At 44.1% G+C, this 27,434-nt stretch overlaps 1 protein-coding gene across 1 annotated transcript; it reads left to right on the top strand.

The window, feature by feature from the left end:
- Positions 1–16,007: 16,007 nt before the first annotated feature.
- On the top strand, positions 16,008–26,877 carry LOC119948086 (perilipin-2-like). The gene is made up of 7 exons (XM_038769954.1): positions 16,008–16,058; positions 16,190–16,385; positions 18,492–18,574; positions 21,014–21,266; positions 22,408–22,589; positions 24,208–24,333; positions 26,365–26,877. Exons 1-7 carry the CDS (start codon positions 16,029–16,031, stop codon positions 26,764–26,766), a joined length of 1,272 nt encoding a protein of 423 aa, XP_038625882.1. The 5' UTR covers positions 16,008–16,028; the 3' UTR covers positions 26,767–26,877.
- The last annotated feature ends 557 nt before the right edge of the window (positions 26,878–27,434 follow it).

Genomic DNA, 27,434 nt, shown 5'->3' with positions numbered 1-27,434 from the left:
CTAAACAGGGAGTTGGCTTTATTTTTTATGGTATTTGTTAAGCTCTTACTATCATCATCAATCGTATTTATTGAGCGCTTACTGTGTGCAGAGCACTGTACTAAGCGCTTGGGAAGTACAAATTGGCAACATATAGAGACAGTCCCTACCCAACAGTGGGCTCACAGTCTTACTATGTGCCAGGCACAATACTAAATGGTGGGGTAGATACAAGATAATTGGTTTGGCTATAGTCCATGTCCCACATGAGGCTCACAGTCTTAATCTCCATTTTACAGATGAGGTAACTGAGGCACAGAGAAGTTAAGTAACTTGTCCAAGGTCACACAGCAGATAAGTGGCAGAGCAAGGATTAGAACCCAGATCCTTATGACTCCCAGAAAAAGTGAGAACAGGATTATTTTGATAAGATGCTGATTGTTTCCAGGAAGGATATTGTTTGTCATCACATCTTCTAGACTGTAAGCTTGTTATGGGCAGGGATCATATCTGCTAATTCTGTTGTATTGTACTCTCCTAAGCACTTAGTATAGCACTCTGCATATAGTAAGCACTCAATAAACACCATTGATTAATGGATTGATTGATCTTATTTGAGCCAAAAAGAGAGCTCATATCAACCATGGCAGAAGAGGCTGGTTGAGACATGCTTCCCAAGCATTGTTCTACAGGGAATTCTTCTGTAATTCAGGGATTATGTTCTGGAAGAACTTCATATTTTGGGAAAATTGCATTAGAGTAATTCAATGGGAATAAATGGGGTAGAGGGTACATGGTTTGAAGATACCACCAAGACTGATATTTTTCAATATAGAATCCAATATTATTGTTATTTCTATCATTAGCAGAAGGTTAGAGCCGGACTGGGTGTACCTCTTTATTTTTCATTATTAATCCCTCCCTTTAATTTCCAAGTGGGATTTACAATATGCCATGTTAGCTTTGGCATCCAGTCATCTCTTAGAAAATCACCAAATGAGCAAAAAGACAACAACCAGAAAAATAATTCCAAATCCCGAGAAGCAGCATGACCTAGTGGAAAGAGCATAGACCTGGGACTCTGGAGACCTGGGTTCTCTTCCTGGTTCTGCCACTACTGGGTGACCTTGCCCAAGTCGCTTAACCTCCCTGGGCCCCAGTTTTCTCCTCTGTAAAATGGGAATTAAATGCCTGTTCTCCCTCCTACTTAGACTGGAAACCCATGTGGGCCGGGGCCTGTGTCTGATCTGATTGTGCTGTGTCTACCACAGAGCTTGACACATATTAAACACTTAACAATTATTATCCTTTTAAATATATGGGCACCAAAAATGAATTAATTCCTTGAATTGGCATAGCACTTTCATGCTTCCGAGGAACTTTCACATCTCTTATCACATTATATCCTCTTAACATCCCCGTAAGGTAGGATGAAACCTGTCTTATTTTCTCCATTTTACATATGTGTAAAATGAGGCCCTGAGAGGTTGTGAACCTCAATGAACCAAACAATCAGTTGTATTTATTGTGTGCTTACTGTGTGCAGAGTACTGTACTAAGCATTTGGGAGAGTAGACAATAGCAGAGCTGGTAGACATGTTCCCTGCCCACAGTGAGCTTACAGTCTAGAGGGGGAGACAGACATTAATACAAATAAATAAATCACAGATATGTGCATAAGTGTATAGGGACTGAGGGAAGGGTGAATAAAAGGTGCGAATCCAAGTGCAAGGGTGATGCAGAAGGGAGAGGGAGTAGGGGAAATGAGGGCTTAGGGAAAGCCTCTTGGAGGAGATGTGCTTTTAATAGGCTTTGAAGTTGGAGAGAGTAATTGTCTGATGGACTTGTGCAATGTCACACAGCAGGCCAGTGGCATATTTGGCACTGGAACCTAGTTCTCCTAACAACCAGACCTTTATTCTTTCTAATAGACTACCCTGTCTCGGATGAATGCTGAGCTTTGTCTGAGAAATCCTATTCACACAGAGAGATTTAATGGATGGAGATCGTTCTCTCATTCCTTCAACCAGTTCACCCACTCCATGACTTGGTGCTGTGATACAACACAATCAATCAATCAATCAATCGTATTTATTGAGCGCTTACTATGTGCAGAGCACTGTACTAAGCGCTTGGGAAGTACAAATTGGCAACACATAGAGACAGTCCCTACCCAACAGTGGGCTCACAGTCTAAAAGGGGGAGACAGAGAACAGAACCAAACATACCAACAAAATAAAATAAATAGGATAGAAATGTACAAGTAAAATAAATAAATAAATAAATAAATAGAGTAATAAATATGTACAACCATATATACATATATACAGGTGCTGTGGGGAAGGGAAGGAGGTAAGATGGGGGGATGGAGAGGGGGACGAGGGGGAGAGGAAGGAAGGGGCTCAGTCTGGGAAGGCCTCCTGGAGGAGGTGAGCTCTCAGCAGGGCCTTGAAGGGAGGAAGAGAGCTAGCTTGGCGGAGGGGCAGAGGGAGGGCATTCCAGGCCCGGGGAATGACGTGGGCCGGGGGTCGACGGCGGGACAGGCGAGAACGAGGTACAGTGAGGAGATTAGCGGTGGAGGAGCGGAGGTTGCGGGCTGGGCAGTAGAAGGAGAGAAGGGAGGTGAGGTAGGAGGGGGTGAGGTGATGGAGAGCCTTGAAGCCCAGGGTGAGGAGTTTCTGCCTGATGCGCAGATTGATTGGTAGCCACTGGAGATTTTTGAGGAGGGGAGTAATATGCCCAGAGCGTTTCTGGACAAAGACAATCCGGGCAGCAGCATGAAGTATGGATTGAAGTGGAGAGAGACACGAGGATGGGAGATCAGAGAGAAGGCTGGTGCAGTAGTCCAGACGGGATAGGATGAGAGCTTGAATGAGCAGGGTAGCGGTTTGGATGGAGAGGAAAGGGCGGATCTTGGCAATGTTGCGGAGCTGAGACCGGCAGGTTTTGGTGACGGCTTGGATGTGAGGGGTGAATGAGAGAGCAGAGTCGAGGATGACACCAAGGTTGCGGGCTTGTGAGACGGGAAGGATGGTAGTGCCGTCAACAGAGATGGGAAAGTCAAGGAAAGTACTTTATGTGAATAATACCCCCAACTGATGTCAAGATAATTAGCTCTATTCAAGATAATTAAAGAAATGGGCTTCTCACCAGTGGGGCTTGAGGCATAAATAGATAGCTGAGAGGGGAAGAGGGAATGGTCAAAAGGACAGGAAGTGGAAGCAGAAGCCAAAGCTGGAAAAATATTAGATATAACTAAAATCAAAGTATTTCAAATTGGGGCTACTTCACAGTATTTTGGCAGAGAGTACCAATAACTTTTGCTAGGGTGCTTCTTGCTGGGTTCCTTAATGCCTCTACTTGGAGACCATTAAGAATCAGCCTTACTGCTTAAAAGCACAAAAGCTAGGAAGCTGATAGTACTAGTGGCAACGGATAAAAGTGCTTTGTTTTATTTTTTTTAATGGTATTTGTTAAGTGCTTACTATGTGTCAGGCACTGTTCCAAGCACTGGGGTAGATACAAGGTAATCAGGTTGTACACAGTCCATGTCCGACATGGGGCTCAGAGTCTTAATCCCCATTTTACAGATGAGGTGACCGAGGCACAGAGAAGTTAAGTAACTTGCCTAAGGTCACACAGCAGACAAGTGGCAGAGCCAGTACTAGAACCCAGGTCCTTCTGACTCCCGGGCCTTTGCTTTATCCACTGGGCCATGTTGCTTCTTCTTCCTTTACTTGCCTTAATCATTCATTCAATCAATCGTATTTATTGAGCACTTACTGTGTGCAGAGCACTATACTAAGCTCTTGGAAAGTACAATTCAGCAACAGATTGAGACAATCCCTACCCAACAACGGACTAAGCTTTTTTTCCCCCACCCCGACCTGCAGATATAAAATAACTATGTGATGGGTCACTGTCCCCTATTTTCTTGGCTAAAGGTCTTACCTGTTCACTTTAAAGACCCATACAACAATAACAAATGGGAAGATCTCCTCCATGTTTGCTGAGTAAACATCAGAAGAGGCCATCTTAATACTTAAAACCTCTTCAAACAAAAATAATTTATACAAGCACCAGAATTAGGATTGCGAATCAGTTGGACCTGAGGCCATGTGAAATCCTGGTTCAACTTTGTTCCTTCCATTCCAGCTCTGGTGAGTACTGTGGGAGGAAGTGGGTATTCCAGATGGAGAGTTGAAAACACAGGAGTATGGTTTAAAAAAAAAAATTAATCCTTTACCTTGATGCCAGGGGCAGGAGAAGGGAGACCTAAGGGCCTAGCACTGCAAGGTTTTCATTTCAAGAGTTTTGAGGTACTTAGCAAGAGGGGAAAGGAGTCTATGGAAAGAGTATTAAAGTAGTTTGATAAAACCTCCAATGCTGGAGTTCCACCTCTGAGGTCTCTCCTGCCTTAGTTTACCACTTTTTATGGCATTTGTTATGCGCTTCGTATGTGTTAAGCACTGTACTAAGCACTTGGGTAGATACAGGCTAATCAGGTTGGACACAGTCCCTGTCCCACATGGGGCTCACAGTCTTCATCCCCATTTTACAGATGAGGTAACTGAGGCACAGAGAAGTTAAGTAACTTGTCAAAGGTCACCTAGCAGACAAGTGGTGGAATGAGGATTAGAACCCAGAGCCTTCTGATCCCAGGCCTGTGCTCTATCCATTAGGTCACCCTGCTTCTATCCACATGGCCACTTGTATGGTGATTCCCTATTTATCTTTAAATTTACTACCTTAAAGCTTTAAGTAGGTGCCATCCTAGTGCAGTGGAATTTCATCATCAACAACTATGTCCTCACCCAGTCAATGAATCAATTGATTGTCTTTATTGAGCACTGACTGTGTGCAGAGTGTTATACTAAGAGTTTGGGAGAGAAAGTATAGAGTTGGTAAACATGTTCCCTGCCCACAACCAACTTACAGTCTAAAGGAGGACTGTAAACTATTACATTTCCCTTCTCAGACTCTTTTTTTTCCAGATTGAGAAGTCATAGTCTCTTCAATACATCCTAATATGGAAGCTGCCCCATCTCCTTGGGCACTTTATCTGCCCATCTCTGTTCTCAAATAGTGTAGTCTAGTGGAAAGAGAAAGGGCCTGAGGGTCAGGAGACTATCAGTTTCCTAATGGGCCCTTGAGGAAGTCACTGAAACTTTCTGTGCCTCAGTTACCTCATCCATAAAATGAGGCTGAAAAACCACTTTGCCCTCCCTCCTAAACTATGAACACTGTGTGAGACTGTCAGATCTTGTTATCTTGCATCCACCTCAGTGATTAGCGCATATTAAGTGCTTAATAAGTACCATTATTAGTTTGTCCTAAGAGGTGGTAAAGCTCTCACTACTGACACTTTTCCCGTGGCTGTTGCTTTAGGCATGGTGGCAATGGGGAGAAGGGATTAAGAAAAGACCAGAAGGTACTGGGAAATGTACTCTCCAAGTATTAATACTTCTGATGCTGAGGTGGATGGAAGTGTCTGGACTCTATCAATCAATCAAAGGTATTTATTGAGCACTTTGTACTCGTCAAGGGCAGGGAACGTGTCTATCAACTCTGTTATACTAAGACTCTCCTAAGTGCTTAGTACGGCTCTGCACACAGTAAGCGCTCAATAAATACAACTGATTGATTGATTGCAGAGCACTGTACCAAGCTCTTGGAATTCCAGAACAACCTAAGCCTTGCTAGTATTCTTTCCAGATCTATTATGTCTTCTTTGAGAAATGATGTTCAGACCTGTTCATGTTATTCTAGGAGTTGGCGTGAGGCAGGAACAGGAGTGGCAAGAGGGATACATGGCTTAAGGGGATGAAAGCGAGAAGGACCTCTCACTGTCCCCTAGAACCCTCTTCCCCCCAGATTTCCTCTTAATAGGTGTCACTGTAGTGGAAGACTAGGGAAGGGGCAGAACAGAAAAGCAAGCCTCCTAGATGACTTAGCGTAGTTTCTCAGAACTCTCTGGAATATGCTGTTGGAGACGGAGCCCACTCCATACAACTTTAAGACTTGTGGGAGTCTTCAATCTATTCCTGAAAGATTAGGGCCAGAATGAGAACTTCCAAAAGTTATCTCTTTCAGTTAATGTTTCATCTTTCTCCATTTGGACTGGCTTGGAAAACTTGTTTCTCAAGCCATTCTTCTCCAACTTGTGTGTCTGTGCCAAGAACTGTTTCTTTCTGTCTCTCTCCTCTGAGAAACTGAGAAGCAGTGTGGTCTAGTGGGAGGAGATTGCTGGATGGTGGTTTTAATTCTGCCTCTGCCACCTGCCTGCTGTGATCTGGGGCAAGTCACTTAACTTCTCTGTGCCATAGTTTTCTCACCTGTAAAGTGGGGATTCAATACCTGTTCTCCCTCCTACTAGACTGTGAGCCCAATGTGAGACAGCCCAATGTCTGACCTGATTAGCTTGTTTTTCTCTCCCCTAGTGCTTAGTACAATTCTTGGCATATGGTAAGGTTTTAACAAATACCACAATTATGGTTATTGTTAAGGTGATCCCTACCGGTCTATCCTAATCCTCCTCGACCTCCCAGCTACCTTCGACACTGTGGACCACCCCTTTCTCCTCAACATGCTATCCAACCTTGGCTTCACAGACTCTGTCCTCTCCTGGTTCTCTTCTTATCTCTCCGGTCGTTCATTCTCCTCAGTCTCTTTTGCAGGCTCCTCCTCCCCCTCCCATCCCATTACGTTGGAGGTTCCCCAAGGTTCCCCCTTCTGTTCTGGATCTACACTCACTCCCTTGGTGACCTCATTTGCTCCCATGGCTTCAATTATCATCTATACGCTGATGACACCCAGATCTACATCTCTGCCCCTGCTCTCTCCCCCTCCCTCCAGGCTCGCATCTCCTCCTGCCTTCAGGACATCTCCATCTGGATGTCTGCCCGCCACCTAAAACTCAACATGTCCAAGACTGAACTCCTTGTCTTCCCTCCCAAACCCTGCCCTCTCCCTGACTTTCCCATCACTGTTGACGGAACTACCATCCTTCCCGTCTCACAAGCTCACAATCTTGGTGTCATCCTCGACTCCGCTCTCTCATTCACCCCTCACATCCAAGCCGTCACCAAAACCTGCCAGTCTCAGCTCCACAACATTGCCAAGATCTGCCCTTTCCTCTCCATCCAAACCGCTACCCTGCTCATTCAAGCTCTCATCCTACCCCGTCTGGACTACTGCATCAGCCTCCTCTCTGATCTCCCATCCTCGTGTCTCTCCCCACTTCAATCCATACTTCATGCCGCTGCCGGGATTGTCTTTGTCCAGAAACGCTCTGGGCATGTTACTCCCCTCCTCAAAAATCTCCATTCATTCATTCAATCGTATTTATTGAGCGCTTACTGTGTGCAGAGCACTGTACTAAGCACTTGGGAGAGTGGCTACCAATCAATCTGTGCATCAGGCAGAAACTCCTCACCCTCGGCTTCAAGGCTCTCCATCATCTCGTCCCCTCCTAACTCACCTCCCTTCGCTCCTTCTACAGCCCAGCCCGCACCCTCTGCTCCTCTGCCGCTAATCTCCTCACCGTGCCTCATTCTCACCTGTCCCGCCGTCGACCCCTGGCCCACGTCATCCCCCTGGCTTGGAATGCCCTCCCTCCCCACATCCACCAAGCTAGCTCTCTTCCTCCCTTCAAGGCCCTACTGAGAGCTCACCTCCTCCAGGAGGCCTTCCCAGACTGAGCCCCCTCCTTCCTCTCCCCCTCGTCCCCCTCTCCATCCCCACCGTCTTACCTCCTTCCCTTCCCCACTGCACCTGTATATACGTATATATGTTTGTACATATTTATTACTCTATTTATTTATTTATTTTACTTATTCCTATCTATTCTATTTATTTTATTTTGTTAATACGTTTGGTTTTGTTCTCTGTCTCCCCCTTCTAGACTGTGAGCCCACTGTTGGGTAGGGACTGTCTCTATATGTTGCCAGCTTGTATTTCCCAAGCGCTTAGTACAGTGCTCTGCACACAGTAAGCGCTCAATAAATACGATTGATTGATTGATTGATTGACTAATTCTCTCTTTGATCTCTTAACTCTCCTCTGTGCTCCTTAACCCAGATTACACAAGTACTGACTTTAGAGAAGTCAGTGGCCCACTTATCATATGACCCATGACCTACTAGTCAGCTGAGCCCCAGGGTTGGGAAACAGATGACCTAGGACAAAGGTTATTTTGTAAAGTTGAGCAAGCCTTATCAAAGGAGGCTGACTAAATTCCTACAGGTGGACATTAATCAGTCCACCCTTATCTTGGAAATGAATCTCTTCTTCCTCTGTTAGTCAAGAAGCTGGATCTATATTGGCCAGGAGATCAAAGCTTAAATTCATAATTGTAAACTAGCGAAAGCTAATGCATAGTTGCCCAGGCTAAGATAGTGTTATAGACTTCAATAGATTCATTGGAAATGAACAGATTGCTTGCCCAGAGGAAAGGGCTTTGTTTTGGTGTGATTTTTAGAAATCTTTTTGAAGGGCTGTCAGGGCCTCAGAGAACTCTGAAGCACTAAATTTCCATTTTATATGAGTGCTAGATCACTAAATGGGAAGCAACTAAGCTAAGGTGACTGTTTTTAAATTAGGGTTCTTGCAAAATGTCTCTTCCTGTACCGTGTGCAAAACACTGTACTATACACTTGGGAGAGTACAATATAACGATAGACACATTCCCTGCCCACAACGAGGGAAGAGGGTTAGAAGACAAGATAGTTTCTCCAGCAGCTATTTTTTTCCTGAAGTTCTATGCAGTCTCTTTTGTGGGGAGAACATTAATCAGACTTGACCCCTTCATTAATAAGATTTCCCATTCCCTATATACTTGGAATGAATGAGGCTTTTCAAAAGTAGTCCAAATTTGTGTCCATTTGTAGGTTCTCCAGCTAGAGGGAGGCTGAGTGGAAAAGTTAGGGTGTCAGGCTGCAGAAAGGGGAGTGGGAGCCTTTCTCATATTGACATATTGTACCCTCCCGAGCGCTGTTGTTGCTTTGCACACAGTAAGTGTTCAATAAATGCAATTGAATGATCGAGGAATAAGGCCCTCAGCTTCCATCTATTGTCTGTTACTAGTACCGTACCCTGCATGGAAGTGCTCAGGAAAGGCTGTGGATGAGGTACAGTGGAGAAACCAGAATCAGCTATTAGGAACAGTAGAAGCAGTCCCAGCTCCTTTTGTATGTCGTAGCACTAGTGGCTTTTGATTGTCTACTGAGTGCTGGGAGCTGTATGACAGAGTAGGTAAACAGCAAGAAGCATGTTCCATGCCCTCAAGGAGCTAACAATCTAATGGGGTAAAAGCAAACAAAAGGTATTTACAGAGAGTGAAAGCATGAGGAAGAATACCAGGATGAAACAGCTAAACAAATAATTGAGTGTTCCTGTAAATAGAAATATACATCTGTACATTAATGCCAAGGACTGGATTAAAGCAAATAAATGTTAAGGGTGGGTGCCAGTCTGATGTGACTGGGGTGTTATGAATTAATCAGGGAAGGTTTCCTGGAGTGGGTTGCATATTAGAAGGGTGTTTAAGATGGTGGATTGGAGTGGCGAAGGAATCTATAGTAAACACTCAATTAATACTATTGAGGATGTTGATGATGAAGTCCCAGGCTGAGGGAAAAGCATGAACTTAGGGATCAGAGGTGGGATAATTAAGAGTGAAGTTGTTAGAAGGGGACTGAGGGAGTAGTGAGCGAAAAGCAGCAGCACGGCCTAGTGGAAACCTAGGAAGTCAGAGGACCCCGTTCTAATCCGGGCTTGCCACTTAACTGCTATATGACTTTGGGCAACTCACATGACTTCTCTGTGCCTCAGTTACCTCATCTGTAAAATGAGGATTAAGACTGTGAGCCCCATGTGGGACATGGACTGTGCTCAACTCGATTATGTTGTATCTACCCCAGTGCTTAGTACAGTGCCTAGCACATTAGTGTTTAACAAACATCATTTAAAAAGAAGCTGATATGTAAGTTGGAGAGAGCTGGTGGAAAGGCTTGAAGCCAATGATAAAGAACCTCTACTTGATGTGGAGGAAGATGGATAACCACTGGAGGTTTTTGAGGAGTGAAGAGATGTATAATACCAACTGATGCTTCAAGAAGGTGATTCATGCAGCAGTATGGAATATGGGCTGGACTGGAGGAGATGAGCAGGGAGGCTAATAATAATAATAATTGCATTTATTAAGGGCTTACTATGTGCAAAGCACTGTTCTAAGCACTGGGGAGGTTACAAGGTGATCGGGTTGTCCCACGGAGGGCTCACAGTCTCAATCCCCATTTTACAGATGAGGTAACTGAGGCACAGAGCAGTGAAGTGACTTGCCCAAAGTCACACAGCTGACAATGGGTGGAGCTGGGATTTGAACCCATGACCTCTGACTCCAAAGCCCTTGCTCTTTCCACTGAGCCACACTGCTTCTCTATGGCAGTAGTCATGACCAGGGTGGAAGCTTTTTGAGAGAAGGGGCAGATCTGATAGATAATTATGGAAGAAGAATCAACACAGTTTTAGCAGTAGTGTCTGGTCACATAGATGACTGTTGCTATTATTCAATAATTCCCCCTAGTTCTGCTAAAACACACGTGTTTATAACATTTTGCTAGAACATGATGAAAAAAATAATGGGTACCCTTCCTACATTCAAGTCTGTCCCCACAGCACCTGTATATATGTATATATGTTTGTACGTATTTATTACTTTATTTATTTATTTATTTTACTTGTACATATCTATCTTATTTATTTTATTTTGTTAATATGTTTTGTTTTGTTCTCTGTCTTCGCCTTCTAGACTGTGAGCCCACTGTTGGGTAGGGACCGTCTCTATATGTTGCCAACTTGTACTTGCCAAGGGCTTAGTATGGTGCTCTGCACACAGTAAGCACTCAATAAATATGATTGATTGATTGATTGATTGATTGATTCTGGCATGACATGATCTACACTTTGGCTGAAATCTGGCAAGGTATGATGCTGCTACACTTCCCTTGTGTCTACCTCAGCCTTACTGTGCCACTCAGAACTTAGAGTTTCTCTGTGTTTTTTGTAAATTGACAGATTCGCTTCACTGAAATAGCAATGAGTGGCAAGGGTGTAAAGCATTCTGCTTGTGGTGAGACATAACAATCACAAGCATTTGTATCAGCATGTCCAGCCGGGTGACCTCTCATTTCACCTTTAGCCTGGGTATGTTGTGAAACATTTTAGAGGAAGCTTGAAGTTTGCAGAGGAAACTGATTCAAGGTTTTAGGAAATAAGAGGGGTGAAAGACCCGGGAACAGAAGGGCATTTTTATGCAAAAGAGTTGGCTTCAGCGGCAGGGAAAGCACCAAAGGCAGAGGATTGCCACACACTACATGCCTTTAGGGAGCTTGAAATGATAGTCATGATAGACGACTAACATGACTCAAAGAAAAGAGAGCAGATTGTTTACTGAAAATAGGTCCTCAAACACACTTTTTAAGGAAACAAGGCCGAGGGAGTTGTGGCTGATGCAAATAAGTTCTCAAAATATGTAAGAACGTCTCGCTTGCCAGAGGGCATCCTACAATTCTCCTTCAGGTTCAGCACTAATAGCTGTTACTGAGGCTTCATGTGGATGTTTACACGGTATAAAATAATAATGATGGTATTTGTTAAGCGCTTACTACGCGCCAAGTACTGTTCTAAGCGCTGGTGTAGATACAAGGTCATCAGGTTGTCCCAGGTGGGGCTCACAGTCTTCATCCCTATTTTCCAGATGAGATCACTGAGGCACAGGGAAGTGAAGGGGCTTGCCCAAAGTCACACAGCAGACAAGTGGGGGAGCCGGGAATTGAACCCACGACGTCTGACTCCCAAACCCGCGCTCTTGCCGCTAAACCATGAGGCTGTGCACAGGCTTTCGCTACAACAAGCTCGCCTCTCGATAGAAAGGAATGAGCGAAACGCGCGCCCGCTAAACGTTGCTCCCATTGTGAAGGAGGGGGGTGGGAAGTCTCGCGAGAAGAGCAGGCGGCGGGGAGCGGGACCGCCTCTGGGCGCTATAGGATTTATAACGGGGCGTGTGGGCGGGCCCCTTCGCTGCCCGGAGCATCGCAGATCAGCGCGGTTCCGTGGGACGGTAAGGGTGGGTGATCTGTTTTCCTCGATCTGTGGGTAGTGGGCATTAAGAGCGGCGCCTCTGTCTCACCCCAGCTGAGTGCATTTGGCTGTGTTCAGTCATTCGTATTTACTGAGCGCTTACTGTGTGCAGAGCACTGTACTAAGCGCTCCACGAAATCAGTCGGTGCCTTAGACTGGCAGCACAAATGGCTAATTAGATAGCTGCTGATCACCACCGGTTCACTCTCACTTTGCAAAAAAAAAGTCAGTTTTATTCCCATTCCCTTCAAGGCCCTACTGAGCGCTCACCTCCTCCAGGAGGCCTTCCCAAACTGAGCCCCTTCCTTCCTCTCCCCCTCGTCCCCCTCTCCATCCCCCCATCTTACCTCCTTCCCTTCCCCACAGCACCTGTATATATGTACATATGTTTGTACATATTTATTACTCTATTTATTTTACTTGTACATCTCTATTCTATTTATTTTATTTTGTTAGTATGTTTGGTTTTGTTCTCTGTCTCCCCCTTTTAGACTGAGCCCACTGTTGGGTAGGGACTGTCTCTATATGTTGCCAACTTGTACTTCCCAAGCGCTTAGTACAGTGCTCTGCACACACTAAGCGCTCAATATATACGATTGATTGATTGATCTCCTGCCTCCCCACTCCCCATTAGTTGCCGCTCCGCGTTCGGTGCGATTCATTCATTCAGTCGTATTTATAATAATGGTATTTTTTAAGCGCGTATTCTGTGCCAGGCACTAAGCGCTGATGTGGATACAAGCAAATCGGGCTGGACACAATCCCTGTCCCATATGGGGCTCACAACGCTTACTGTGTGCCGAGCACTGTACTAAGCGCTTGGGAAAGTACACCACAACAATAAACAGGCACAGTCCCTGCCCACAATAGCAGCCACGAATGAGGTAGGTGATGGTTTTGGTCTTTGTTTTAGATGTGCATGAATTAGAGATGCTCTCTGCTGCATAGTTGTGCTTTTTTTCGTATGAATTCTGTTGCCCTCTCTCCCAAACACTAGTGCAGTGCTCTGCCATTGTCTGACCGGAAAGGTTTCTCTGAGTATAGAGGCGACTGGCCTGGCATTTTAGTGGGCAAGTTCTTTTATTATTAATAATAATTGTGGTATTTTGTTAAGCGCTTACTATGTTTGAGGCACTGTACTAAGCGCTGGGGTGGGTACAAGCAAATCGGGTTGGGCACAGTCCCTGTCCCACGTCAACCCGAGGGGCTCTCAATCCCAATCCCCATTTAACAGATGAGGTACCTGAAGCCCAGAGAGGTGAAGTGGCCCAGGGTCACACAGCAGAAAAGTGGCGGAGACGGAATTAAAACCCCTAATCATCCAACTCCCAGGCCCGTGTGCTGCTTCGCTACACCTTTTATACCTTCCTTTCATTTTGGCTAAAAAGTGTTACTCCCTGCCCACCTACTCGTTCGTTGTATTCGGCCCCAACGGGAACACAGATGATAATAATTATAATAATAATAATAATAATAATAATAGTATTTGTTAAGCGCTTACTATGTGCCAGGCACTGTACTAAGCGCTGGGGTGCTTACGAGCAAATCGAGTTGGACACAGTCCCTGTCCCACCTGGGGCCTACAATCTAAATCCCCATTTTACAGATAAGGGAACTGAGGCACAGAGAAGTGAAATGGCATGCCCAGGGTCACACAGCGGACAAGTGGCTTAGCCGAAAGTAGAACCCATGACCTTCTGACTCCCAGGCCCGTGCTCTATCCACTACGCTGTGCTGCTTCTCATGGAAAGGAAGAGTGTAAACCATTAAGGAAAGAGCACGGACTTTGGAGTCAGAGGTCATGGGTTCAAATCCCGGCTCCGCCAGTTGTCAGCTGTTTGACTTTGGGCAAGTTACTTGACTTCTCTGTGCCTCAGTCACCTCATCTGTAAAATGGGGATTGACTGTGAGTCCCCCGTGGGACAACCTGATCACCTTGTAACCTCCCCAGCAGCGCTTAGAACAGTGCTTTGCACATAGTAAGCGCTTAATAAATGCCATCATTATTTATTATTATTATTATTATTTAAGCAAACCACTACGCACCATAATCAGTTTCTTAGAACAGTTCTTGGTCCTGAAACCTCAGAACAGAACCGAAACGCATCCATTGTTCTCAATCAGTGGTATTTATTAAGCACTTACTGTGAGCACTGTGCTGTGCCAGTGCTTGGGAAACAGCATGACTCAGTGGAAAGAGCCCGGGCTTGGGAGTCAGAGGTCATGGGTTCTAATCCCGGTTCTGCCACCTGTCAGCTGACTTTGGGCAAGTCACTTAACTTCTCTGGGCCTCAGTTCCCTCATCTATAAAGTGGGGATTAAGACTGTGAGCCCCACGTGGGACAGCCTTGATTACCTTGCATACCCCCCCCCCCCCAGCTTAGAACAGTGCTTGGCACATAGTAAGCGCTTAAGAAATACCAACATTATTATTATTATTCTTGAGAAAGTACAAGAGGGTAGGTAGGTATGATCTCCGCCCTCGAGGAGTTCACATTGTCAGGAAACTCGATTATCACCATTAGTCAAACGGGTATTTACACCCTGAAAGTAAAAGGTTGGAGTCTGTGAGTCATTTACAGGAACTTCAGTTGTTGGTGCCCTTCCCCCGATTTACCATTATTAGAAAATGCTGGAAAAATTACTTGGTTCAAATGTCACCATTTATTGTTGTATTGCACTTTCCCAACCATTTAGTACAGTGCTCTGCACACAATATGCACGTAATAAATACAATTCAATGGATGAGTGGGGAGGGTGCCAAATTCTTTGGTACAAATTTCATTCATTCATTCGATCATATTTATTGAGCGCTTACAGTGTTCAGAGCACTGTACTAAGCGCTTAACACATTTCTGTAGGAAATGAAGAATTCATAGTTACCCCCACTTTACAGCTAATCATATGAGTGACAAATCACACGGTGAAACTGATACAGAAAATTCTGCAATTGTCTAGTCTGACTCTAGTACAGTAGTGACTCATGGGGAAATCTGATCATTATTCTAGTAGAAACTGCTTCCCTGTAGGAAGAGGTTGCCTATGTCTTGCTTGTAAATTGCAAGTTCTTTTCCCTTGTCATCTCTAACAAGCGTGCTGTGGAATATGGAGTGAGATATTAATGCTTGTCATCTCTAACAAGTGTTAGACTTCTGCCCACTTTTCACTTTGACTTCTGCCCACTTTCCTCCCCAGATCATGTATCTCACATATGACTTCACCAATCAGAACAATTAAAAGTACTTTTAAACTGCAGTGGGTTGGTATTTTTTGGTAACATTTTAGAGAAATCATCTTCGAGGGAAATCTGATCCCTTCCCAAAACATCTTTGTGCTGTAATCTCTCAGGTCTAGTTGTATTGAAAACATTCCTAAATGTGGTTCTGTCTGTAAAGACACTTATGCATTGACATTCTGGAGGCTTGTCCACCGTGAAAGAATGAGCCAACACTTCTTCCCTTGCCCTCAAAGTGCATTTGTGTGCTATATTTAAAGTTATCTTTAATGATTGTGGGTAATCTTCTCTGCCTTTCCTCCCTATACAACGATGAGGCTACTATTGCTGAGATACTATTCATGTGTGCAAGTGTAGCTGAAACTATTGATGCACATGGAGTGTAGTAGGGGAAGAACATCCTTGTGGAATTTGAGGGAAGTAAGCTGAATCTCAAGGATACCAGTCTTGATGACTTATTCCATAATTTAGCTGGAGAATGTAATTTTGGTAGAAATTAGACAACTAGAGATTTGCAAATCAACTGTTGGGAGTTTATGATGTCTGGGGCTGCTAAGAACTGAATAAACCTGTTGTACAGTGATCCAAACAATAATATTATTATTATTTAGAAAAATAATATTCTAAACCCATAAGTCTTGTTTTCAGGTTCTACAAGTATCAAGAAATAGAAATGGCTTCTGTTGCTGTTGGTCCACAACAGGTATGGATTTTTTAAAAAAATATGTACTTTTTGGACTCTACTTGTTTTGAAAACTTTAATATATTTGGTTTTTTTTTGTTTATTTGTTTGTTTTATTTTCCCACTCCCCATCTGGGCTTCTGGATGCACAGAATGTGGTAACCAGAGTAACCAATCTTCCTCTGGTGAGTTCCACCTATGACATAGTGTCCTCTGTCTATGTCAACACAAAGGATAACTACCCCTATCTGAAATCAGTTTGTGAGATAGCAGAAAAGGGACTGAAGACCATCACTGCAGTAACTGTAACAACTGCTCTGCCAATCTTTCGGAAACTGGGACCACAAAGTAAGTTCTTTTTATTCCACCACGCTCCCACCCCCCAGCACTTGAGTAAAACTCTTTAAACTGCTAATTTCCCTGACCTGTGATTTATATAACTTATGGCCACCCCTTTCTGGAAACATTATTAAACCTGGGTTTCACTGGCACTGTCCTCTCCTGGTTCTCCTATCTCTCTGGGCTCTCATTCTCAATCTCTGGTGTTCTGCCCAGAATGAGCACTCAGCAAATACTATTGATTTGCTATAGGTTATATTATCTGCATGATTGAGAGGAAACTGCTGAGCTGATTGTAGAACAATGGGGCACTCATCATTCTGACAGTGGAGTAACTGAGGTACTCCTGCACTTATGAGGTAGTTTAGCTTTTGTCTCTATACTGACAGGCCCGTTTGACTCAAGCTGTCACAGGAAACTTGTTCAGTAAGTTTTTGGTTGCCAATTGTTTTCCTTGCAGAGAGCTTCTCAGTACCTAAACAGATTGTTTTGCACACAGTAAGCACTCAGTAAATATGATTGATTGAGTGAATTGTTGAATTTCTAGGGATCACCAGTTTTGATATGCTCAATCAATCAATCAATGGTATTTATTGAGCTCTTACTGTGTGTAGAGCACTGTACTAAGCACTTGGGAGGTACAAGTTGGCAACATATAGAGACAGTCCCTACCCAACAGTGGGCTCACAGTCTAGAGTGGGGAGACCAAGAACAAAACCAAACATATTAACAAAATAAAATAAATAGAATAGATATGTACAAGTAAAATACATAGAGTAATAAATATGTACCAACACATATATACAGGTGCTGTGGGGAAAGAAAGGAGGTAAGACGGGGGGATGGAGAGGGGGAGAGGAAAGAGGGGGCTCAGTCTGGGAAGGCCTCCTGGAGGAGGTGAGCTCTCAGTAGGGCCTTGAAAGGAGGAAGAGAGCTAGCTTGGCGGATGTGTGGAGGGAGGGCATTCCAGGCCAGGGGGATGACGTGGGTCGGGATTCGACAGCGGGACAGGCAAGAACAAGGCACGGTGAGGAGATTAGCGGCAGAGGAGCAGAGGCTGTGGGCTGGGCTGTAGAAGGAGAGAAGGGAGGTGAGGTAGGAGGGGGCAAGGTGATGGAGAGCCTTGAAGCCGAGGGTGAGGAGTTTCTGCCTGATGCGCAGATTGATTGGTAGCCACTGGAGATTTTTGAGGAGGGGAGTAACATGCCCAGAGCGTTTCTGGCCAAAGACAATCCAGGCAGCGGCATGAAGTATGGGTTGAAGTGGGGAGAGACACGAGGATGGGAGATCAGAGAGGAGGCTGATGCAGTAGTCCAGACGGGATAGGATGAGAGCTTGAAGGAGCAGGGTAGCCGTTTGGATGGAGAGGAAAGGGCGGATCTTGGCAATGTTGCGGAGCTGAGACCAGCAGGTTTTGGTGACAGCTTGGATGTGAGGGGTGAATGAGAGAGCGGAGTTGAGGATGGCACCAAGGTTGCAGGCTTGTGAGATGGGAAGGGTGGTAGTGCCTTCCACAGTGATGGGAAAGTCAAGGAGAGGGCAGGGTTTGGGAGGGAAGACAAGGAATTCAGTCTTGGACATGTTGTGTTTTAGGTGGCGGGCTCCTTCTGTTGTGCCTAACTTTCTACTGGAGGATAAATTTAGGTTGTCGGAGAGTTGTTCCTTGTTCCCCACTCACATTGCTCAGTATGAGGGTGGGGAAACACAAGATGACTATAGAAAAATGATATTTGAAGAATTGTGGCTTACAATGCAGAAGGAAGGTACTTTTAGTCCTGGGTTTGTAAGATTGAGCTCATGATCATGCTTTTGATAAACATTGATGCAGTACCAAATTGTTAACAATTAACAGCCTCTTGCTCAATTTCTCATTTTTAATCTAACCTTTCACACACTTTACATCTAACTTGCCTTTCACCTACTTCTGGTGACTGTAGGATGAGGTCATAGAATGACTCACAAAGCCTTTTTTATGAACTAGAAAAATGTTTGACAACACATTTCATCAGTATCTGCAGGTGAAAGCTTAGGACTTAGAAAAACTTTAAAACTTTAAACTTTTAAAAGTTTAAAAGAGGTGTGCACACCAACTTTCCAATCTTCTCTCTCCTTTAGTTGCAATTGCCAACAACTATGCATGCGTGGGATTGGACAGAATTGAAGAGAGACTACCTATATTAAATCAGTCATCAGATGAGGTATGTTTAAGTGGGATTTTTAATATGTTAGTGGATATTATTTTTGTAAGAATTAATTTTTCTAATTACCAGAGATAAATGGCTAATTCTAGTTTGATAAACGGGTTTGTAACCAATTAAACGAGTTAAGTGTTTTTTGTATGGACAATAAGGTATCCATTAACATTTTTAAAATCAAATTTGATGACAGCCATGTATAAGCATAGATTTGATAAATATCTTACATGTAATTTCACTTCTTTCTAATCTTAAAATCAGTAACTGGTATATTTAGAAGCTGCGTGGCTTAGTGGAAAGAACATGGGCTTGGGAGTCAGAGGTTGTGGGTTCTAATCCCAGCTCCGCCACTTCTCAGCTGTGTGACTTTGGGCAAGTCACATACCTTCTCTGTGCCTGTTACCTCATCTGTAAAATGGGGATTAAAACTGTGAGCCCCATGTGGGACAACCTGATTACCTTGTATGTACCCCAGTGCTTAGAAAAGTGCTTGGCACATAGTAAGCGCTTAACAAATGCCATCATCATCATTATTATTATTATTTAACAAATTGACTGTGCAGACTGTCTTCAGCCAAGAGTGCACGGTAATCCCACTTCTAAAGCCTACCCAAAGACAGTGGTAGTAAACTGTTGGAGCTCAAATCTTTTGTACATCTGTATTTTCCCATCTTTGTGGTGCTGCTTGCAAGATAACCAGCCATTGGCATTATCTAAAATGAATGAGATGCTTCTGAGAGCAGAAACACCCTACCTAGTACAAAGTATAGCACTGCCTCATTCACAGCTCAGAGGGAAGTAGATCAGTCAGATGTCTTCAATTGCACTTCATTTCCAGAATCCTCTTGTGAATCATTTAAAGGTGGTTTTAATGGGTACATGACAATCTTTCAGTTTGCTAATCTACAGATCCCGCCACAATCCAGTAAACTTTTTGTATGAATTCTTCCAACTGCCCCTCACACCCCTTCTGGTTTCCCCCAGGTAAGAGGATCTGCCTGTGGGGCTTCCTGCCCCAGTGATCCAGGCCCTTTTGCACTTGAAGGTGGGAGTATGTATACAGTGAACACTCAGCACCCACTGTGTCTTGCTTCTCACTGACAGACACTATTTTTCAACTCTCCTGATTACTAGACCCGTGGTCTTTCCGAAGCTAGAGCAGGTATTGTAGGAAGTTAGGGTGAGGAGGGAAACAATTTGGGCAAGACCAGGAGAGTGTCTGAACTGCGTCACGCTTGTTGCTGCTTACCCTTATTGTGCACTGCTTTCAGAGACCCTTAGGACAGCGCAGGGCTCCCTGCACTCCCCCTTTCCCTCCTGGGTGAGCCTTTGTACCCTCCTGCCCAGACCTAATCCCACCTCAAAGGGACACACAATGGCTGCTTCTGTCCCATGCAGTTTCCTTTGGGGTCAGCAAGGTCCATGTCGAGTGAGAGAAGCCTGTCCCCTGACCCACCCAAGGCACTGGCTGCCAGCCACCTGCCCTTACCTGCCTATCTGCTGCCCCCACTCCTCAGCACCTACTCTACTACATCTATGCCAGCAGGAAGCTGAGAGCCCAGGTTGGTCCTTCCCAGACCAGAGATACCACTTTTTCCAGTGCCCAGCCTGAGAATTTACAGAAGGTACTCTCCAGGAAGGACCAACACAGAAAACCACTCTGGATTTACCCCCCCTACACACACAAATCACACTACTTTATGCCTCTCCAGGCCATAGCATTAGCAGGACTGTCGGCTCCTGACTGCCCCATCCCTCCCTGCCATTTGGGGTTTTTTTTTTTTTGTCTTTTTTTTTTTATTGTTGTTTTTAAATTTTACAAATCCCTTAATTTTGAGTTCAGGAGGAACAGAGAATCCTCAAATAGAGAACTAAAGATGATTGCCACACATATGGTAGAGAGATGGGGGGTGGGAGGGCATCCATCTTGATTAGGTCTCCTATATGGGTGCCATCAAAAATACCCCAAACAGTGGCCATCCTGGGAAAGTCAGAAGGCACATGACTGTTTGCCTACCTAACGAGCTGGAACTATAGCCACTGCCAGTTGATTGGTGTTGACAACTGTGACGGTGGAGGAAGCGAAGACCCTCCCTTGTCTCCCTCCATTTTTGCCCCACCCCAGTTTCACCCCCTGCTCAAAATAAAGTTGGCATCCTCTATATACAACATAATTTGCTTGTACGACTCCAGTACAGTGGAAGAAAGTATTTGCAAATTCTGTCTCCAGTCTCAAAGCCCCAAATTTGATGTGGGTCCATCAGCTGCTCTGGTTTATATTTCTTCAGGAATAGCTCTTTCTAGGAAAAACTCTTCATATTCTGTAGTAAATCCAACCTAAGAGACTTACGGGCTTTTTTTTCCTGCCTAAGTTTTTTCTCCCATTGTATTTGTAATGTGTTTTGTGGTTAACTCACATGGCTTTTAAATTTCTCCTTTCAGGTTGTTGCGAGTGCCAAGGGTGCAGTAGTGGGTGCAAAAGACACTGTAACTACTACCGTGACTGGGGCCAAGGATTCTGTCACTCAGACCATTACTGGAGTTGTGGACAAGACTAGAGGAGCGGTGAATGAAAGCATTAACACTGTTTTGGGAAGCCGAGTTGTACAGATCATGAGTAATCAAGTGGAAAATGCCCTTACCAAATCAGAGTTTCTTGTAGATCAGTACCTCCCACTCATGGAAGAAGAATTAGGTAAACTAATTTTAATCTAGCCACTTAAAATACTTTTTTCATAATTAGACAAATGATGGGCTCAATACAGTGCTCAGCACGCAGGAAGTACTCAAATACTATTGTTGACAATTCATACTGAGGATGCTTAGGTCTCTACTTCAGTGAGGGCTTGAGTCTGGAGTTGTGATAATGGAGTCTCTTGCCAAGAATAGTGGGTTGTGATCCTGAGATTTCAGCACTGAGGGCCTGGGTGGAGGAATTGATTATAGTCCCTTTGGATTGGTGCAGCTCCACTCTGTCCTGTTCTCACTGGGGTCATGGAGTACAAGAAACAAATAAATGGACAGGGGATCAGTGCACTGAAGCCCATGCTGAGATTTTTTTTTTTAAAAAAAGAAAAACTTGCAAGACTGAATTATTATTTATTACTGTACTTAAGCGCTTATTTTGTGTCAAACACTGGTGTAGATAACCAGGTTGAAAATGGTCTCTGCCCACAAGGGGCTCACAGTCCTCTAAGTAGGAGGGAGTAGGATTTACCCCCGACTTTGCAGATGAGGTAACTGAACCCTGGAGACATTTGCCCAAGGTTACACAGCAGACAAGTGGCAGAGCTGGACTAGAACTAAAGTCCTCTGTCTCCCAGGCTCTTTCCACTAGGCAGACGGTGGTATAATGCCATTTCTCCATAACCCAGCAGGCAATTGCTTTGGGCAGCCTCTGATCTTCACTTCCCCAAGATGTTTTCTCCTGGATTCTTGCCATGCCTGTCCACCATGTAGGTTGCCCTGGAAAGTTCTTCATTGAAAAACCAACACAGATAGCATTCATTCATTCATTCATTCATTTATTGAGCACTTACTGTGTGCAGAGCACTGTACTAAGCACTTGGGGAGTACAAATCAGCAACATAATAGCATGATAGCAGTCCCCTACTTGCAGAGCCAGCACTAGAAACCCCAGCTCTCCTCATTACCTAGAGCTGTGCTCTTTCACTGAACCAACAGTAGGACAGAGGTATTAGTTCCATTTGACCTGTTCTAGCACTACTCCATTTGGGATGAGGTACTTCATAAAAGGTGAACAGTATGTGGTTAAGAAGCATGAGAACTTCCTCTGACTGTTTAACCCTATATTTTTCCTTTTTCCTCAACCTCAGAAGAAACCAAATTAGTTGAAGGATCTGATGTTCAAGGGCAGAAACTAAGTTACTACGTTAGACTCGGCTCTTTATCTACCAAGCTGCGTGCCCGATCTTACTACCAGGCCATGAGCAGAGTTGAAAATGCTAAATTCAAAAGTCAAGAAACAATTTCACAACTTCATTCCACCCTCAGTTTGGTAAGTCTTTTAGCTAACAACATTTGGGTAAGTTACCTTAGGAGAATCTTAATAAAAATAGGGACTATTGGCCATTAATGTAAGTGCCAAAACAATAATTAAGAAAGGGGCAACTGAACCATTATGCTTCCTGACAGTGCTAATCACTAGGAAGTTGATACTGTCTTTATATTGAGGTGAACCCTTGTGATGGTTTAAGCTCCCCGTGATAGGCCAAAAATTTTACTAGGCCCGGGAAAGAGAAGGAAAAAAACATCTAGCGGATTGTAAACTCCCGGAACAGGGATGAGCTAAAACTGGTGAAGATGACTCAACTCCAACTCTGAAACTGACAGCCCAAAATAATGCAGTAGCATCACAGGTTTAGAATTCCTTAAGCAGTATTTCTTGAGCATTGATCTTCACCAGTAGTTTTCATTACACAGGAGTAGAAGACATGGATGCTACATTCAAAGCCTCTGGATGTTAGAATATTGGCAGATGTCATCCGATTGAATAGCTAGTTTTTCTCCTTAGCAGTGAAAATGGGGACAGAAGGGGTGGGGAGAGAAGTGGATTTTAACCATGTGACCTAGGATCACCAGCACTAGGTGTTGACTTCCCTGTTTAGACTGTAAATGTGTGGTAGGCAGGGATTATCTCCCACTTCTATTGCACTCTAATAAGTGCACTTCACCCAGTGTTCTGCAAGCAGGCATTCAAATTAACTGAACTGTCTAGCTCATTTTAAATGTTATGGGGAAGAAACGTAACCCATTTGACAGTCTCATCAGTTCAAATTACTCAACTTCCTGAGGCCAGTGATCTCAGGGATGAGTCAAGTGGAGCCGTTGTTCCAATCACAGTAGAGAAGACCTGCAGAATGGAATCTGGAGCAAGCAAACTAAAGAGCAGGGGATTTAGAGCCACCACCAGGCTTCCAACCTCTTGAGCCCTGAGGGAACCCCTGCCTGTTCCTTCTCTTAAGAAGTCGTGTATGTGTTGAGCAAAAGGGAAGCATGGGAGGTGGGGGAAGGAGAGAAGCATGAAGCCATCATCCTCAATCCAGGTTCAAAATTGGTTCAGTTCCTCCCCTGTCAGTTCTTAGTAAGAAAAGAAAAAAGGAGTGTGAGAGAATCAAAAGGGCTACCTAGAGAGTTCTATTTTTTATTCTTGAGCATGAAACCAGCCTTCAGCATCAGATAGAACAGTGCTTTGTACATAGTAAGTGCTTAATAAATGCCATCATTATTATTATTATAGATGAGTGACATAGCACTAATGTTCTGGATAAATTGAATTTGTCATTCCCCAGCATTTAGCACTCAGTACACTGCTCTACAAGCAGTAAGTGCTCAATAAAAACAATTTTTTTGTTGTTGTTGTTGCTGTTTGGTTTTTTTTTGTGCATATGTTTGGGGCTTTCTTTACCACATTGCCAATATTACAGTGAGCTCTAGAGACCCAGTCAAGTATGGAACCTCTGTTGAAAGCATGCTTTCACCCTTGGAAGTATAGTTAGTTGGCCCCAGTTTGGTTTCTCTGAGCATGAGCCCATCGGCACTGTATTGGCTTACCTTTGTTATGAAACTATCAAATGTTTTCATGTTTGTGTCACTTGAATTCCTCTCCATTTTAGATTGAATTTGCCAGGGAGAACATGAACAACGCCAACCAAAAAATTCAAGATAAGCTGTGTCGCTCCTGGATGGAATGGAAGAAATGCATCGGCCAAAGTGGCAGCAATGAAATACCTTGTGCTGAGGTCAGTGCCAACTGGCATTATTGATTAGACATAGCTCCAGGATGACTCTATTGATAACTTAAAGCACAGCAAAATTAAATTCTTCTGGCTCTTGAGAGGAAAATGCCCCTCACTGTTCGAAAATGTGCTTCTCCAATAGTCAATCATATTTGAGTGATTACTGCATTCACAGCACTGTACTAAGCGTTTGAGAGAGTACAGTACAACACATTCCCTGCCCACAATGAGCATACAATCTAGAAGGGGGAAACAGTCACTAATATAAATAAATTACAGATATGTATTAAGTGCTTTGGCCTGGGAAGGGGGATGAATAAAGGTGGCAAGTCAGGGTGATGCATAAGGGAATGGTTGAAGAGGAAAGGAGGACTTAGTCAGGGAAGCCCTCTTGGAAGAATTGTGCCTTCAATAAGACTTTGAAGGCAGAGAAAGTCAACGAAGGGGGCCAGGGAGAAGTGGTGCTTAATTCTTTAAGCACCACAGCTGTTATAACTGGTGTAATAAAATGTATTCTTCAAGTTCTCAAACTAGGTGTAAATAAAATCAGAAAGTATTCAAACATCTGGGCTTTATCTTATGTCTTCTCTCTTAGAAGTCCCCAAATTTGGGGTTCAGGGCCAGTCTTTCATGAAAGAAAACATATTGATTACTTTTTTTACCATATTTTTTCCCTCTTTTTGCTGTTAACTTGCCATTGAGATATTGGTACTTCTTTGCTGGGAAGGAATCTCAGTATTTGTGTGTGTGTGTGTGTGTGTGTGTGTGTAAAATGACTTTTGGAATTTGATCATAGATTTCTGTTCTTAATTTATTACTAAATAAACCTAGTTCCTATATCTTTTCCTCAAAGGGTCGCTTCCAAACAGTCATCAAGGAAAAACATCATGCTTCTTTATTGGCCCACTAATCCAGTAGTCTAATAAGACTTGATCAATTCTTTTTTCCTCAAATGCAATTTTTTTTTTGAGGGTAGTTACTTATTAAAAGCCCATACCAGTATGAGGAGGTACTTAATAAAGAAAACTGATCTCTGGGCTCAAGCACTTGGAATATAATGTGTTGGATGGTGCTAGCTACTTCAATACATCCTACTTGTGGAAATCAATCAGTTGTATTTATTGAGCACTTACTGTGTACAGATCACTGTACTAAATGCTTAGAAGAGGAAAATATAACAGTTGGTAGACATGTTCCCTGCACATAATGAGCTTACAGTCCAGAGGGGGAGACAGACATTTATATAAATTACAGCTATCAAGCAATGGGATTGAGAGCTTACTATGTGCAGAGCAGTGTACTAAGCACTTAGAAGAGTACAATACAACAGAATTGGCAGACACAGTCCCTGCCCATAACCATATGTACATAAATGATGTGGGGCTAAAGGGAGGGGTGGATAGAGGGAACTAATCCAAATGTAAGAATGATGCAGAAGGGAGAGGGAGAAGAGGAAGGGAGGGCTTTGTCAAAGAAGGCCTCTGAGGTGATGTACCTTCAATAAGGCTGTGGGGGACAGAGGGGAGTCATTGTTGGATATGTAGAGGGAGGGTGTTCCGGACCAAAGGCAGGATGTGAGGGGTACTTAGGTGGTGAGGTAAATGAGATAGGGGCACAGTGAGCAAGCTGATACTAGAGTAGCAAAGTATGTGGGCTGGGCTGTAGTAAGAAAGCAGTGAGGTAAGGTTGGAGGGGATATGGTGATTGAGTGCTTAAAAGCTGAAGGTAAGGTGTTTCTCTCTAATAGGGAGGTGGGTGGGCAGCCATGGGAGGCTCTTAAGGAGGAGGGAATCATCGACTTGATGTTTTTGTAGAAAAATGATCTGGGCAATAAAGTGAAGTGGGGAGAGACAGGAGCCAGAAAGGCTGATACTGGGTTTTTTTTCTTTTTTTTTTTCCCCAGTCTCATTGCAATAAATTCTGTGGTCTGTCCCAATTCTCATCTTTGACCCACATATTTCATGATGACCATTTCAAGTAAAACAACTATGCTGAATTCTTTAACTTCCTTTTTTTTTCTTTTTTTTTAAACAGCACATTGAATCTCGCACTCTAGCTGTGGCCCGCAATCTGACGCAACAACTGCAAGTCACCTGCCGCACGCTTATAGCCTCTATTCAAGGTTTGCCACAGAATGTGCAAGATCAGGCCAGTTACATAGGGGCTATGGCAGGTGAGGTGGGTACAGTTTTTCACTCTGCCACCTCCTTTAAGGAAGTGTCTGCTGGACTCCTCACTTCAAGCAAAGGGCAGCTACATAAAATGAAGGAATCCATAGATGAGGTGATGGATTATCTGGTTAACAACACACCCCTCAATTGGCTAGTGGGTCCTTTTTACCCTCAACTGCCAGAATCTCATGGAAAGTTGGGGAACCCAAGTGAAGAGCAGAACTCCAACCAGGAGGACCAACAACTTAACCCCAACACAAATTAAAGTTGTGCTTAGCCCAGTTGTCTCTGTCATCAGCTGAATAAAATCCAGACTTTCCTACTGTTACTGCAGCAAATGAACAAGCTAAAATAAAGCGGAGGTTCCTGCAAAGTCTTTCCTTCTACAAAGACTGAGTCACATCAGCCTGTATACAAGATGGGTATCCAGGCATGGAAATGGGTGGGGCAGTTGTCATGGGTGGTCAGGCAGACCCTAGAGCAATACTTCTGGCTGAGTCCCCCAGCCACCCTTTTCTCTTCTTCACATGCCTTCCTGCTCCAGAAGCATTCACCCCCACCTCCTCTCCATTCATTCAATTGTATTTACACATCCCAATCCTGGATTCCCACACTGATGCCTCCTGGCTGTCCTAGTTCCTGCTGCTTTGGGGTCCCTTGGTGGTGCCCAACAGCAGCTGGAAAAGCTTGAGGTGAGACATGAGATCTGTGCCATCTTGGGAGTCACCCTGGTTCTTGGTCCTGCCCTGCACCAGGTGCAGAGCAGTCAGGAATGGAGAGGAGGGAGAGCCCTCTACCCTGGGTTTGTGGGGGGTGGTGTTGAAGGATGGGGATGGAGGATGGACAGCTGGCTCCTATTACAAGAACTACAGTGCTGCTGCCTTAAGCAGTTTACAATGTACAGTGTCTTGCTCTTTTGTTTTATGATTGTGA

This window comes from Tachyglossus aculeatus, chromosome X4, assembly GCF_015852505.1.
Source record: "Tachyglossus aculeatus isolate mTacAcu1 chromosome X4, mTacAcu1.pri, whole genome shotgun sequence".
Lineage (NCBI taxonomy): Eukaryota > Metazoa > Chordata > Mammalia > Monotremata > Tachyglossidae > Tachyglossus > Tachyglossus aculeatus.
This window is presented reverse-complemented; position numbering and strand designations above follow the sequence as displayed.